Source organism: Chiloscyllium plagiosum, chromosome 6 (assembly GCF_004010195.1).
Source record: "Chiloscyllium plagiosum isolate BGI_BamShark_2017 chromosome 6, ASM401019v2, whole genome shotgun sequence".
NCBI classification, from domain to species: Eukaryota; Metazoa; Chordata; class Chondrichthyes; order Orectolobiformes; family Hemiscylliidae; genus Chiloscyllium; species Chiloscyllium plagiosum.
Genome location: NC_057715.1, coordinates 117,728,245 through 117,741,657, shown reverse-complemented (window position 1 = coordinate 117,741,657; position 13,413 = coordinate 117,728,245). Strand labels below are relative to the sequence as shown.

General features: G+C 46.1%; 1 protein-coding gene across 1 annotated transcript in view; it reads right to left on the bottom strand.

The window, feature by feature from the left end:
* pgap2 (post-GPI attachment to proteins 2) overlaps positions 1-11,879 on the bottom strand; it is a 44,708-nt gene extending 32,829 nt beyond the window's left edge. Inside the window, exons 1-2 of the mRNA XM_043692728.1 lie at positions 11,776-11,879; positions 9,550-9,715 (exon numbers count right to left, since the gene is read on the bottom strand). Of these exons, the coding sequence (XP_043548663.1) occupies positions 9,550-9,715; positions 11,776-11,879 (270 nt within the window). The remainder of the gene's footprint in view (positions 1-9,549; positions 9,716-11,775) is intronic.
* Between the last annotated feature and the right edge of the window lie 1,534 nt (positions 11,880-13,413).

Sequence of the window (13,413 nt, the reverse complement as noted above, 5' to 3'; positions counted from 1 at the left end):
GCATTGGGAGCAACGGATACAATAAATGATATTAGTGGATGTGCAGGTAAAACTTTGATGGATGTGGAAGGCTCCTTTAGGGCCTTGGATAGAGGTGAGGGAGAAGGTGTGGGCGCAGGTTTTACAGTTCCTGCTATGGCAAGGGAAAGTGCCAGAATGGGACAGTGGGTTGTAGGGGGGCGTGGACCTGACCAGGTAGTCACGGAGGGAACGGTCTTTGCGGAAGGTGGAAAGGGGTGGGGAGGGAAATATATTCCTGGTGGTGGGGTCTGTTTGGAGGTGGCGGAAATGTCGGCGGATGATTTGGTTTATGCGAAGGTTGGTAGCAACAAGTCCACTCCAACCCTCCAAAGAGTAACCCACCAGACCCATTTCCCTCTGACTAATACACTAACACTATGGGCAATTTAGTGTGGCCAATCCACCTAACCTGCACATCTTTGGATTGTGGGAGGAAACCGGAGCACCTGGAGGAAATACACGCAGACTCAGGGAGAATGTGCAAACTCCACACAGACAGTCGCCCGTGGCTGGAATCGAACCTGGGTCTCTGGCGCAGTGAGGCAGCAGTGCTAATCACTGAGCCACCATGCTGCCCTATGTTGAGTATGAGCTGAGCTATGTTGTAGTAATGGTACAGCTTCCCATGATAGGCTCCCCCAGGTGTGGTGGTGAGCTGTCACGCTGATGGCAACCTCAACAACAAGCTGAAGGCCAAAACCAACACAACAACCGCGGCTGGGATTGAACGACACTGTGTCAATGACGCATATGGAGAAAAAATGAAACAGATAGCTGACACATTCAGATTGGTGATGTGAACTCCTTCCTCTACAGCATCCTCCCTCCCTAACAAGATAAAGAGAGGGTGGAGCTCAGAGCCTTCACTCTTCACAAAAGAGCAGACACAGTTGGATCAGCAGGAGACAGGCCTGTTCAGAGCATCCAAGCGGGATATCACAGGAAATCTATACACTTAATAATCGGGGAGACTGTTGTGAGGGAGTGAGTTGGAATAAGTATAAAATTAGAAAAAGTATCATTTGTAAAGAAATAGCAGCTAATTGCATTTCAGGAAGGAGCATGAGCAAGAGGGGGTTACAATTTAAATCAAGTCAAAATAAATGTGTAAACTGATGAAAACTCAAGTCATTGAAAGTGGAAGGGTTAGACTGCCACTAAGACTTCATCATGTGACAATGCTGTCCCTTTAACAAGGTTAGGTTGTCCTTGGTTTATTTCTAGAGGGGTCATAAAGGCAGAGGTTCTGATATCATCTGAGGAGCAGGAGAATTGACATTTCGGGCATAAGCCCTGCATCAGGAATCAGCTTATGCTGAAAACATCGACTCTCCTCCCCCCTCAGGTGCTGCCTGACCGGCTGTGCTTTTCCAGCACCACACTCTTTGACTCTGATCTCCAGCATCCGCAGTCCTCACTTTCACCTAGAGGTTCCAATATGTCTGGAAATGGCTACCTGAAAACAATGGCAGGGGAATGGTTAATTTTCCCCGTTCAGGTTTTTTTTCTAGTTTGGTTCAGTTTTAACAGGCATTCAATAAACTACTGGGGCCTGAGAGAGACAGTGACAGTGAAAAGAGGTTCCATGCTTCAACAGAGGTCTTGCCTGGACTTTCTCCCTGAAATCTCTCCTGCCTGTAAGAACCTGTGTTTGAATTTACTGTTTGCTGAGGGTGTGGTTATGGGATGTTGTGGGGATTAGAACAGCTTCGTTAAGTTGTGATATCGTGTTGGTTGGGTTATCAAATAAGTTAAGTTATTCTAAATTCTGTTTTCTTCTGTTTGTGTTTGTTTAAAGCTGAGAGGTTTGACCAGCTGCATCACTCCTGGAATATCCATTTTACATCTGCCTAAAAAAAAGTAAAAAGTTAGGGTCTGGGTTACCTTCTTAAAACGTTTTGCGGGAGTCTGGCCTGATCAATAACAACAGTAAGTATTAATTAATTCTAAGGCAAACAAACAGAGTTTAGAGTTAAGGTATGGCAGGACAGTGGGGCCAAGTGGAGTGTACCTCCTGTGGTATGTGTGAAGTCATGGCCATACCCTGTGTCCCAGACAAACACATCGACAGGAAGTGTCTCCAGATGCACAAGCTTCAGCTCGGGGCTTTCAGACCGTGAGCAGCAGCTGGAGTCACCGGTGTGCCTCCGCCAGGCAGGGGACCATGTGGAGATCAGGAATAAGGAGGCAGTCACACCGCAGGCTCGATGTGTACACACCTCTGAACATGATGATTACAGAGTATCTAGAATTCATATCTAATCTTAAAAAAGGTACAGGCATAAGGGGAGTGGGTGGCTATCAGGCAAATACTGTGACCAGATGTGTAGATGAGGGTAGTGTAGATTACACTGATTACAGCAAAACCTTTAACAAGGTCCCACATGGGGAGACTAAGGGTGATGGTAAGGGGTTGGTTTGTGTGTCCGAAGCCCAGTGTCCAGTGATATACCACAGGAATCGCTGCTGGGCTCCTTATTGTTTGTGATTTATATAAAACAATATAGAACAAAATGTATGGGGGGAGACGATAAATAAATTTGCAGATGACACAAAGACTGACCAGGTGGCTGAGAGTGAGGAAGAAGGTCTTAGGTTACTGGCATAGATTCTAAAAGCAAGGAGATTATGTGGGAGCTGGATAAAACTTTAGTTCGGCCACAACTGAAGTACTGTGTGCAGTTCTGGGCACCTCACTATCAGAAGGATGTGATTGTACTGGAGGGGGTTTCACCAGGATGCTGCCTGGGATGGACCATTTCAGCAATGAAGAGAGGCTGGATAAGCTTGGGTTGTTTTCTTTAGAGCAGAAAAGGCTGAGGAGGGACTTGATAGAGGTGTATAAGATTATGAGGGGCACGGAGAAGGTGAATAGTAAGCAGCTGTTCCTCTTAGTTAAAGGGTCGACAACAAGAGGGCATAATTTTAAGGTGAGAGGCAGGAGGTTTAGTTGGAATTTTAGGAAAAATATTCTCACTCTGAGGGTGGTAGGAATTTGGAATGCAGTCCCTGCGAAGGTGGGTGGGGTCTTGTCTACATAGGGATGAATGAATGTAAACTTAGGGACAGTTCACCAAGCACCTCAGCCAGGTCTGCAGGGGCCGACTAGACCTCCCAGTCAATGCCCATTTTTAATTCCCCTTCTCCAGTCCCTTTCCAACATGACCATCCTTGGCCTCCTCCATTGCCACAATGAACCAAATTGGAGGTACAACAGCTCACTTTCCGCGTGGCCACCCTACAGCCCAGAGGACTCTGCACTGAGTTCTCCAATTTCAAATAACCTCCCTTCACATCCCCGAGTCCCTTCCCAGCCCCTCCCTCTCCTCTCCACTCCATCCCACCATCAACTGGATTCATTCCTTCCATTTGACCAAACATGTCGTACCGTCTACTGGTCTCCACCCATCCCCACTACACCACACTGCCCTGACTCTCCCTTTATCTGCAGCCCCCCCACCCCCTTTCCCACCCAAAATGTCGACTTCTCTGGTGGTCTGAGGTGTATTTGTTTTAATGCAAGAAGGAGAGTAGGTAAGGCAGATGAACTTAAGGCTTGGATTAGCACCTAGGAGCATGATGTTATTGTTATTACTGAGACTTGTTTGAGGGAAAGCCACGATTGGCAACTAAATATCCCAGGATATAGATGCTCCAGGCGGGATAGAGGGTGGAGGAGTTGCATTACTGGTCAGAGAGGATATCACAGCTGTGCTGAAGGAGGACACTATGGAGGACTCGAGCAGCGAGGCAATATGAGCAGGGCTCAGAAACAGAAAGGCAGTGGTAACAGCGAACGTGAGATAGAGGTACAAATATGTAGAGAGTTCAAAGAAATATGTAGGAGCAACAGGGTGGTGGTGATAGGAGATTTTTAATTTTCCCAACATTGACTGGGATTCACTTAGTATTAGAGGATTGGATGGAGCAGAATTTGTAAGGAGCATCCAGGATGGTTTTCTAGAGCAGTATGTAAATACTTGGGAAGGGGCCATACTGGACCTGGTGTTGGGGAATGAGCCCGGACAGGTGGTTGAAGTTTCAGTAGGGGATTACTTTGGGAATAGTGATCACAATCCCGTAAGCTTTAGAATACTCATGAACAAAGGCGAGAGTGGTCCTAAAGAAAGAGTGCTAAATTGGGGGAAGGCCAACTCTACCAAAATTCAGCAAGAGCTGGGGAATGTAAAATGGGAGCAGCTGTTTGAAGGGAAATCCACATTCGATATGTGGGAGGCTTTTAAAGTGAGGCTGATTAGAGTTCAGGAGAGGTATGTTCCTGTGAAAATGAGGGATAGAAATGGCAAGGTTAGGGAACCATGGATGACAGTAAAACTGAGAGACTAGCTAAGAGGAAAAAGGATGCCTACATAAGGTGTAGGTGACTGAAGACAGACAAAGCTTTGAAAGAATATCGGGGATGTAGGACCAACCTGAAATGAAGAATTAAGAGGGCTAAAAGGAGTCATGAAATATCTTTAGCAAACAGGGTTAAGGAAAATCCCAAAGCCTTTGTTCCATATATAAGGAGCAAGAGGGTAACTAGGGAAAGGGTTGGCCCACTCAAGGACAAAGGAGGAAAGTTATGCATGGAGTCAGAGAAAATGGGTGAGATTCTTATCGACTACTTTGCATCGGTGTTCACTGAGGAGAGGGACATGACGAATGTTCAGCTTGGGGACATATCTTTGATTACTCTCGGTCAAGTCAGCATAAGGAGGGAGGAAGTGTTGGGTATTCTAAAAGGCATTAAGGTGGACAAGTCCCCAGGTCCGGATGGGAACTACCACAGGATACTGAGGGAAACGAGAGAGAAAATAGCTAGAGCTTTAACAGATATCTTTGCAGCATCCTTGAACACTGGTGTCGTCCCAGAGGACTGGAGAATTGCTAATGTTGTCCCCTTGTTTAAGGAGAGTAGCAGGAATAATCCAGGTAATTATAAACCGGTAAGCCTAATGTCTGTGGTAGGGAAGCTGCTGGAGAAGACACTGAGGGATAGGATCTATTCCCGTTTGGAAGAAAATGGGCTTATCAGTAATGGGAAGCATGGTTTTATGCAGGGAAGTTTTTGTTTTACAAACTTAATAGAATTCTTTGAAGAGGTGACAAAGTTGATTGATGAGGGAGGGGCTGTAGATGTCACATACATGGACTTCAGTAAGGCGTTTGATAAGGTTCCCCATGCTTGGCTGATGGAGAAGGTGAAGTCGCATGGGGTCCAGGGTGTTCTAGCTGGATGGATAGAGAACTGGATGGGCAGCAGGAGACACAGAGTTGCATATGGATGGGAGTTTGTCAAAATGGAGACCTATGGCTAGTGGTGTTCCACAGGGATCTGTGCTGGGACCACTGTTGTTCGTGGTATACATAAATGATCTGGAGGAAGGTGTTGGTTGTCTCATTAGCAAGTTTACAGATGACACCAAGATTGGTAGAGTAGCAGATAGTGATTGGGACTATCAGAGAATACAGTGGAAATGGATAGATTGGAGAGTTAGCCAGAGAAATGGCAGATGGATTTCAATCCGGGCAAATGCGAGGTGATGCATTTTGGAAGATCCAATTCAAGAGCGAACTATACAGTAAATGGAAAAGTCCTGGGGAAAATTGATCTGGGTGTTCAGGTCCATTGTTCCCTGAAGGTGGCAATGCAGGTCGATAGAGTGGTCAAGGTGGCACACGGCATGCTTTCCTTCATCGGACTGGGTATTGGGTACAAGAGTTGGCAGGTCATGTTACAGTTGTATAGGACTTTGGTTCGGCCACATTTGGAATACTGCATACGGTTCTGGTCGCCACATTACCAAAAGGATGTGGATGCTTTGGGAAGGGTGCAGAGGAGGTTCGCCAAGATGTTGTCTGGTATGGAGGGTGCTAGCTATGAAGAGAGATTCAATATATTAGGATTATTTTCTTTAGAGAGATAGAGGTTGAGGAGGGACCTGATTGAGGCCTACAAATTCATGAGAGGTGTGGACAAGGTGGATAGCAAGAAACTTTTTCCCAGAGCGGGGGACTCAATTACTAGGGGTCACGAGTTCGAAGTGAGAGGGGAAAGGTTTAGGAGGGATTTAGAGTCAGAGAGTCATAGAGATGTACAGCACGGAAACAGACCCTTCGGTCCAACTCATCCATACTGACCAGATATTCCGCGCAACATCGAGGGCCAAAGGGCCTGTACTGCGCTGTATTGTTCTATGTTCTATGTACTTCCTCTGGCAGCTCATTCCATACACACACCACCCTCTGCATGACAGAGTTGCCCCTTAGGTCCCTTTTATATCTTTCCCCTCTCACCCTAAACCTATGCGCTCTAGTACCCCTGTCCCAGGGAAAATACTTTGTCTATTTATCCTATCCATGCCCCTCATGATTTTATAAACCTCTATAAGGTCAGCTCTCAGCTTCTGAGCTCCAGGGAAAACAGCCTATGCGTGAAAGTTCATCACGCAGAGGGTGCTGGATGTCTGGAACGCGTTGCCAGCAGCGACGGTAGGGTCAGGAACAATAGCATCATTTAAGATGTGTCTAGACAGATACATGAATGGGCAGGGAGCAGAGGGTTACAGATCCTTAGAAAATAGGCAACAGGTTTAGATAGAGGATCTGGATCGGTGCAGGCTTGGAGGGCCAAAGGGCCTGTTCCTGAGCTGTAATTTTCTTTGTTCTTTGTTGTCCACCTCTTGACTTGCTGTGTTCTTCCAGCCTCCTGCCTGTCTAGACCCAGGTAAGGACAGCTTCCCTAAAGGACATTAGTGAACCAGATTTTTTTTCCAAAATTCAACACATGGTCATCGTTAGATTCTTAATTGCAGATTATTCCAGAGCAGCACAGTGGCTCAGTGGTTAGCACTGTTGGCTCACAGTGCCAGGGATCCAGGTTCGATTCCAGCCTTGAGCGACTGTCTGTGTGGTGTTTGCACTTTCTCCCCGTGTCTATGTTCTATGTCTGTGTGGGTTTCCTTCTACAGTCCAAAGATGTGCAGGTTAGGGTGAATTGGCCATGGGAAATGCAGGTTAATTGGGACAGGGTGGCATGGGGGTGAGTCCGGGTGGGATGCTTTTCGGGGGGTCAGTGTGGATCCGATAGACTGAATGGCCTGTTTCCATGCTGGAGGATTCTATGATTTTTATTGAATTCAAATTATACTATCTGCCATGGCTGTGTTTTGACCCTGGCTCCCCAGAACATTAACTCGGTGTTTGGATTAATCGTCTCGTGATAATCCCACTAGGCCATTACCTCCCCAAATGTCCTTGTCAATCAGTCACTGAAGGATAAAATACAGCTGCAGCAAGCTATTCAGAAGGCTAATGGGATTTATCGTAAGAGAATTTGAGCGCAGGAGTAGCAAAGTCTTGCTTCAATTGTTTAAGAAGATGGTTAGACCACACCTGAAGAACTGTGTGCAATTTTGGTCTTCTTAACTCAGAAAGGGATCAGTTAGCTCAGTTGGCTAGCAATCCAACAGCAATTTTAATTGCAAGGTCACGATGCAGGTCTCGTCTTCTCAATCTCTCCTCTTTCCTGAGGCATGGTGACTCTCAGGTTAAAGCACCACCAGTTGTCTCTCTCTCCCTAATGAGACAGCAGCTATACAGTCCTCTGGGACTACGGCGACTCTACCACCTCAGGGAAGATATTACTGCCAGAGAGGAAAAGCAATGAAGGTTCACCAGACTGGTTCCTCAAAAGGCAGGACTGTCCTGGAAAGAGAAATTGGGCAAACTGGGCAGGTATTCTCCAGAGATTTGAAAAATGAGAGAATTGGTCTAAAAGATAAACAGGATAGATGTGGGTAACAGGTTTCCCCTAGCTAGTGAGGCCAAACTGGAAGCACAATTTAAAAATAAGGAGAATGACATTTAGAACCAAGACAGGAGAATTATGTTTTTACTCAGAAGGGTTGTGAATCTTTAGAATTCTCTGCTATGGAGGGCTGTGCAAGCTGAACCTTTCTGTATACTTAAACTACAGGTTGATACCTTTCTGATCTCTAGTGGTTTACAGTATTATGGGGATGGGGAGGGTAAAAGGATTAAGTGTTCAATCAGCCATGATCATATGAGGGGAGAGTGACAGCCCTTGACATCAAGGCTGCATTCAACCGAGTGTGGCATCAAGGAGCCCTGGCTAAACTGGAATCAGTGGGTATCGGGGGCAAACTCCCCGCTGGTTGGGGTCATAGCTGACACATAGGAAGATGGCTGTGGTTGTTGGAGGTCAGTCATCTCAGCTCCAGGACATTTCTGCAGGAGTTCCTCAGGATAGTGTCCTGGGCCCAACCATCTTCAGCTGCTTCATCAATGACCTTCCCTCCATCAGAAGGTCAGGAATGGAGATGTTCACCAATGATTACACACAATGTTCAGCACCATTCATCACCCCTCAGGTACTGAAGCAGGTTAATGTTCAAATGCAAAAAGATCTGGACAATATCCAGGCTTGGGCTGACAAGTGGCAAATTACATTCACACCACACAAATGCCAGGCAATGAACATCAGTAATAACAGACAGTCTAACCCCTACCCCCCCTTCACATTCAATTGTGTTACATCACTGAATCCTGCATTATCAATATCCTGGGGTTTACCTTTGACCAGAAACTCAACTGAACTCACCACATAAACACAGTGGCTACAAGATCAGGTCAGAGTCTAGGAACACTGCAGCGAGTAACTCACCTCCTAATTCCCCAAAACCTGTCCCACCATCTACAAGGCACATGGAATACTCCCCACTTGCCTGGATGCAATTCCAATAACAGTCAAGAAGCTTGACACGATTCAAGATAAAGCAGTCCACTTGATCGACACCACATCCACAAATATCCACACCCTCCAGCACCGACACTCAGTAGCAGCAGTGTGTACTATCCACAAGATGCACTGCAGAAATTCACCAAAGATCCTCAGGCAGCGCCTTCCAAATCCACAGCTACTTCCATCCAGAAGGAGACAGGCAGCAGATACATGGGAATACTACCCCCTGCAAGTTCCCCTCCAAGCCAATCCCCATCCTGACTTGGAAATATATCGCTGTTCCTTCACTGTCACTGGGTCAAAGTCTTGGAATTCCCCCCCTAAGGGCATTGTGGGTGAACCCACAGCACATGGACTGCAGCGTTTCAGGAAGGCAGCTCACCCCCACCTTCTCAAGGGGCAACTAGGGATGGGCAATAAATGCTGGGCCCAGCCAGTGATGCTCTCATCCCATGAATGAATTAAAACGGGACCTGCCCTAAACAGAAAAAGGAAATTCACTGGAGGGTGGTGGGCATGTGGAGCTCACTGCCACATTTAAGAGGAAGCTGGATAAACAAGAGGGAGAAAGGAATAGAAGGGTATGTGGAAAGGGTGAAATGAAACATTGGGGATTAGGAGGAGACGGATTGGAGCAGACAGATTGAATAGTCTGTTTCTGTGCTATAATTGATAGTGTAATTCTATGTAATATAAGTTTTTCACTCTTTCTCCACTGTAAATAAACACATCAGCTACAGCCCCAACCTATCGAGCCTCACCCGGCAGTGTGTCGCTGTTGTCTCCTCAAAGTTAAAAACAATCGACCAAACAATGCAGAAAAGGAAGCCAAAGAGCGGGCACATCACGGTGGCAACTGCCAAGACGGTGAACCGGAGACGCAGCAGCACTGGCTCTTTATCCAGGGGCAGGAACGTGGGCAACAACCTAGAAATTCAAACAGAAACAAACATTCCAGAGACCAGTAACCAGCAAGAGAAAATCAGCTCCATTATATGTGGCAAATAGCACATGGACTCATAAACCAGGAAGACAGAGTCCATGGCGGATCATCTTAAGACTTTCATAAGGGCAACATTTTAATTTTTTGCCAGTTACCTTTTGCTTTCCAGGGGCTCTTTTCAAATTCTCAATAACTCATGGATTATGTAATGCAGTGCTACAGTAACAATACCTTCTGTATGTATTGACATGTTAGGGATTCAGCCTTCCAGAAGCAGAACTGGAATTCCTCGATTTCCTCAATAATTATCAACACTAATTACATTGAAAACCACATCACACAAGGAAAACATTAATTTCTTAGACACTGCAGGATTCAAATTGATGAAATAGACATAAATTAGCATCAACATTTTTTTTGTTTCAAAAAAAACATGAGATGCAACTCCACATACAAAAAGTGATCCTGTGAAATCCACCTTCTACAGACTGAGGAAGTCACAGCCAACGTACTTTCACAGCATATTCAAAAAGCTGTAATATGTTAATCAGGCAGTTACAATCCAACTGACTGCATCTCAGAACTCAAGCTCAGATTCAAATGTAACCATCAATGGAATGTTCATTACAATAGCATCCAGATTTTACATATGACAGCTTCTGAACATATGCAACTTTGAACTATAGATTTCAAAGAATTTATTACTTCAGTGATTTCATTCGCTCACAGTGAACGAAGTATTCCCTCACACACAGAATTAAAACTTGTCTTGCTTCTGCCTACACCACCTCCGTCTCTGCCAAACTGCAGCTTCCTTCACTCTCACCTTCGCCATTCTGTTCGAGCCTCCTTTTGCTCCCACCCCAACACTTAGCACTTCATTGCTGCATCCTTGCAGCAGACCGACCAGAGCAAATTGCTGATAGGCTTCCAAGTGCACCTATCAGCAGTAAGCACAGGAGAGGAACAGCTTGTGATTGGTACAGTAGCACTTCACCTCTACCCTGTTCATTTGATTACATCCTTGAGAAGTCTCTACCCTGGAGATATAAAATAAATACAAAATTATTGTATTGTATTTCAAAACAGGAGGAGACTAAGAAGGAAGACATTCAAAGGGGATATAGTTCTCAAATCATAGGGCTCCAATTCAAAATTAGAAAGTTAGGAGCATGGGAGTGAGAAATTCATAGCATCTTAGAATGGGTGCAGCAAGAGGGAGACTATTTGGCCCTAGGTGTCTATGCTAAGAGCAGCACAGCCAATCCCATACCCATGCTCTTTCCCAGTAGCCCTGCACATTATTTCTGTTCAGATAATTCTCCAACTCCCTCTTTAAAGCCTCGTTTGAACCTGCCCATTGCAACACTCTCAGGCGAACCATTTCCTCAAGTAAAAGGTTTTCCTCCATTATTGCTCCTTCAACCAATACCTTACAGCAGTGTCCTCCAATACTCAATGCTTGCACTAGTTCAAACAATTTCTCCCTATCCAGACCCCTCATGTTTGGAGCACCTATGTCATAGCTCCTCTCAATTTTCTGTTAAGTACAGATTTTGATTTCTTTCTTTAATTTAAACAGAATTCAAAAATCAGGAAACTGATCTTTTTTCTGTAACTTACCCATCAAAGCTCAGCTTCTTGTACTCTAATATCAATTTGATATGAATCCAGGGTAAAATAACCCCCACAGAGAGGGGTATCCCATCACCAAGTCATCCTTTATATACACATGCACAGTTCACAACACTGACCCAGCTAGTTCAGAGCCGGTTTCTAGAGTGCACAGAGCCTCTGACTCTCCTATTTGTATCTGTCAGCCAGGGCTCCTTGATTGGGCCAGGTTTACAGCCCCAATCAAGGAACTCAGATTCTATGTGGTCCACCTGGATGACCCCATTCCAATCAGTACGCCCCCTCCCACTCTAACAGGACACAGGTCCATTCCATTTCCTGTGGCTCCTCCTGGGATATGTTCACACCGGGTGTAGTTCCTCGGACTCTGCCTCAGGACTCTGGTGGCGTGTACCAGACCGTGGCTCACCTTTTGCACCTGGAGCGTCTCAGCCAAAATTCATCATCATCTTCTTCAAGCAGTAACAGAGTCAAGGCTGTGACCGCCGCCGTGCCCATCCCATCCTCAGACATGTCATTGACACTAGGCAGAGGGGAAAACCCATAGGTTCTGCAGACTTGCCAGGTGCTTGGAGGGGCTGGGGATGTTTCACTCCTGCCCAGTTTGTGAGGTTGCAGCTTTCATGTGGGCCATGAACCACAATTCCGATTTGAATTTTGAACGTCACAGGACCTGACCTTGCTTCAACCATACCTCCTATCTGTGCAACTCCACACAGTCAGTTGCCTGAGGCGGGAATTTCAACACCAAACGTTGCCCTCTGAAGTAATCTGCCTCTTTCACTCTGTGTCTCGTTTTGGAGTTCCTGTTGCCATTTCAGCCTGCCCCAAGGTTCAGGAAAATCAGATTTAAACCATTAGCAACTCTGCTGGAATTGCACCTGTAATTGCTTGAGGGGTGTTCCTATAATCAAACAGAAACTAGAACAGTTTGCCATCTAGTGAAGCTGAAGGCTGCTTCCTTAAGCCTACGGTCACAGTTTGGACTGTGCTTTCTGCCGGACCATTGGACGATGGATGGTATGGGGCTATCCTTACATGCTGAACGCCTTTTAGGAAATACTCAATGTCCCTGGTGGTAAATGATGGCCCCTGGTCTGTGGCCAACCTCTCTGGGAATCCGTGTATTGCAAAAGATGCTCATAACTTTTCAATCACCATCCCTGTGTTTGACCAATGAACTCTGTGCATGTCCAACCACTTTGAGTGAGCATCCACAACTACTAAAACATTCAGCCCTTGAAAGGACTCACATAGTTGACATGTAACCAGGTTCAGAGTTTGCCAGTCATTGCCATGAATGTGAGGGAGCTACTGACGGTAATTTTAATTCTTGATGGCACTCTGGGCACTGCTCCACCAACACGGCTATGTCAGCTTCTAATCCTGGCCACTTGACATAACTTCTAATCAACATCTTCATTTTGAAAAGCCGTGGATGACCCTGCTGCAGTTCAGCCAGTATCTGGTGGTAACCTTTGCTTGGGACAATCGCTCTTGCTACCCACAATAATATGCCGTCCTCTATGGTGATCTGGTCTTGCCGAGTTCAGAAAGATTAGATTAGATTAGATTAGATTACTTTACAGTGTGGAAACAGGCCCTTCGGCCCAACAAGTCCACACCGCCCCACCAAAGCGCAAACCACCCATACCCCTACATTTACCCCTTACCTAACACTACGGGCAATTTAGCATGGCCAATTCACCTGACCTGCACATCTTCAGACTGTGGGAGGAAACCGGAGCACCCGGAGGAAACCCACGCAGACACGGGGAGAATGTGCAAACTCCACACAGTCAGTCACCTGAGACGGGAATTGAACCCGGGTCTCTGGCACTGTGAGGCAGCAGTGCTAACTGCTGTGCCACCATGCTGCCCACTAAGGTTTCAATTCTGGTTGCGAAGGCCCTTTCGTTCCCACATCAACACCAGGTGGGGATCTTTTTGTGTCCAATCTGATCATGTCAGCAGTGACCAGAAAGTCTTAAACCAGATCAAACTCTTCTAGTGGTGGTACCACCGGTGGGGTATCTGACAGTAGGAG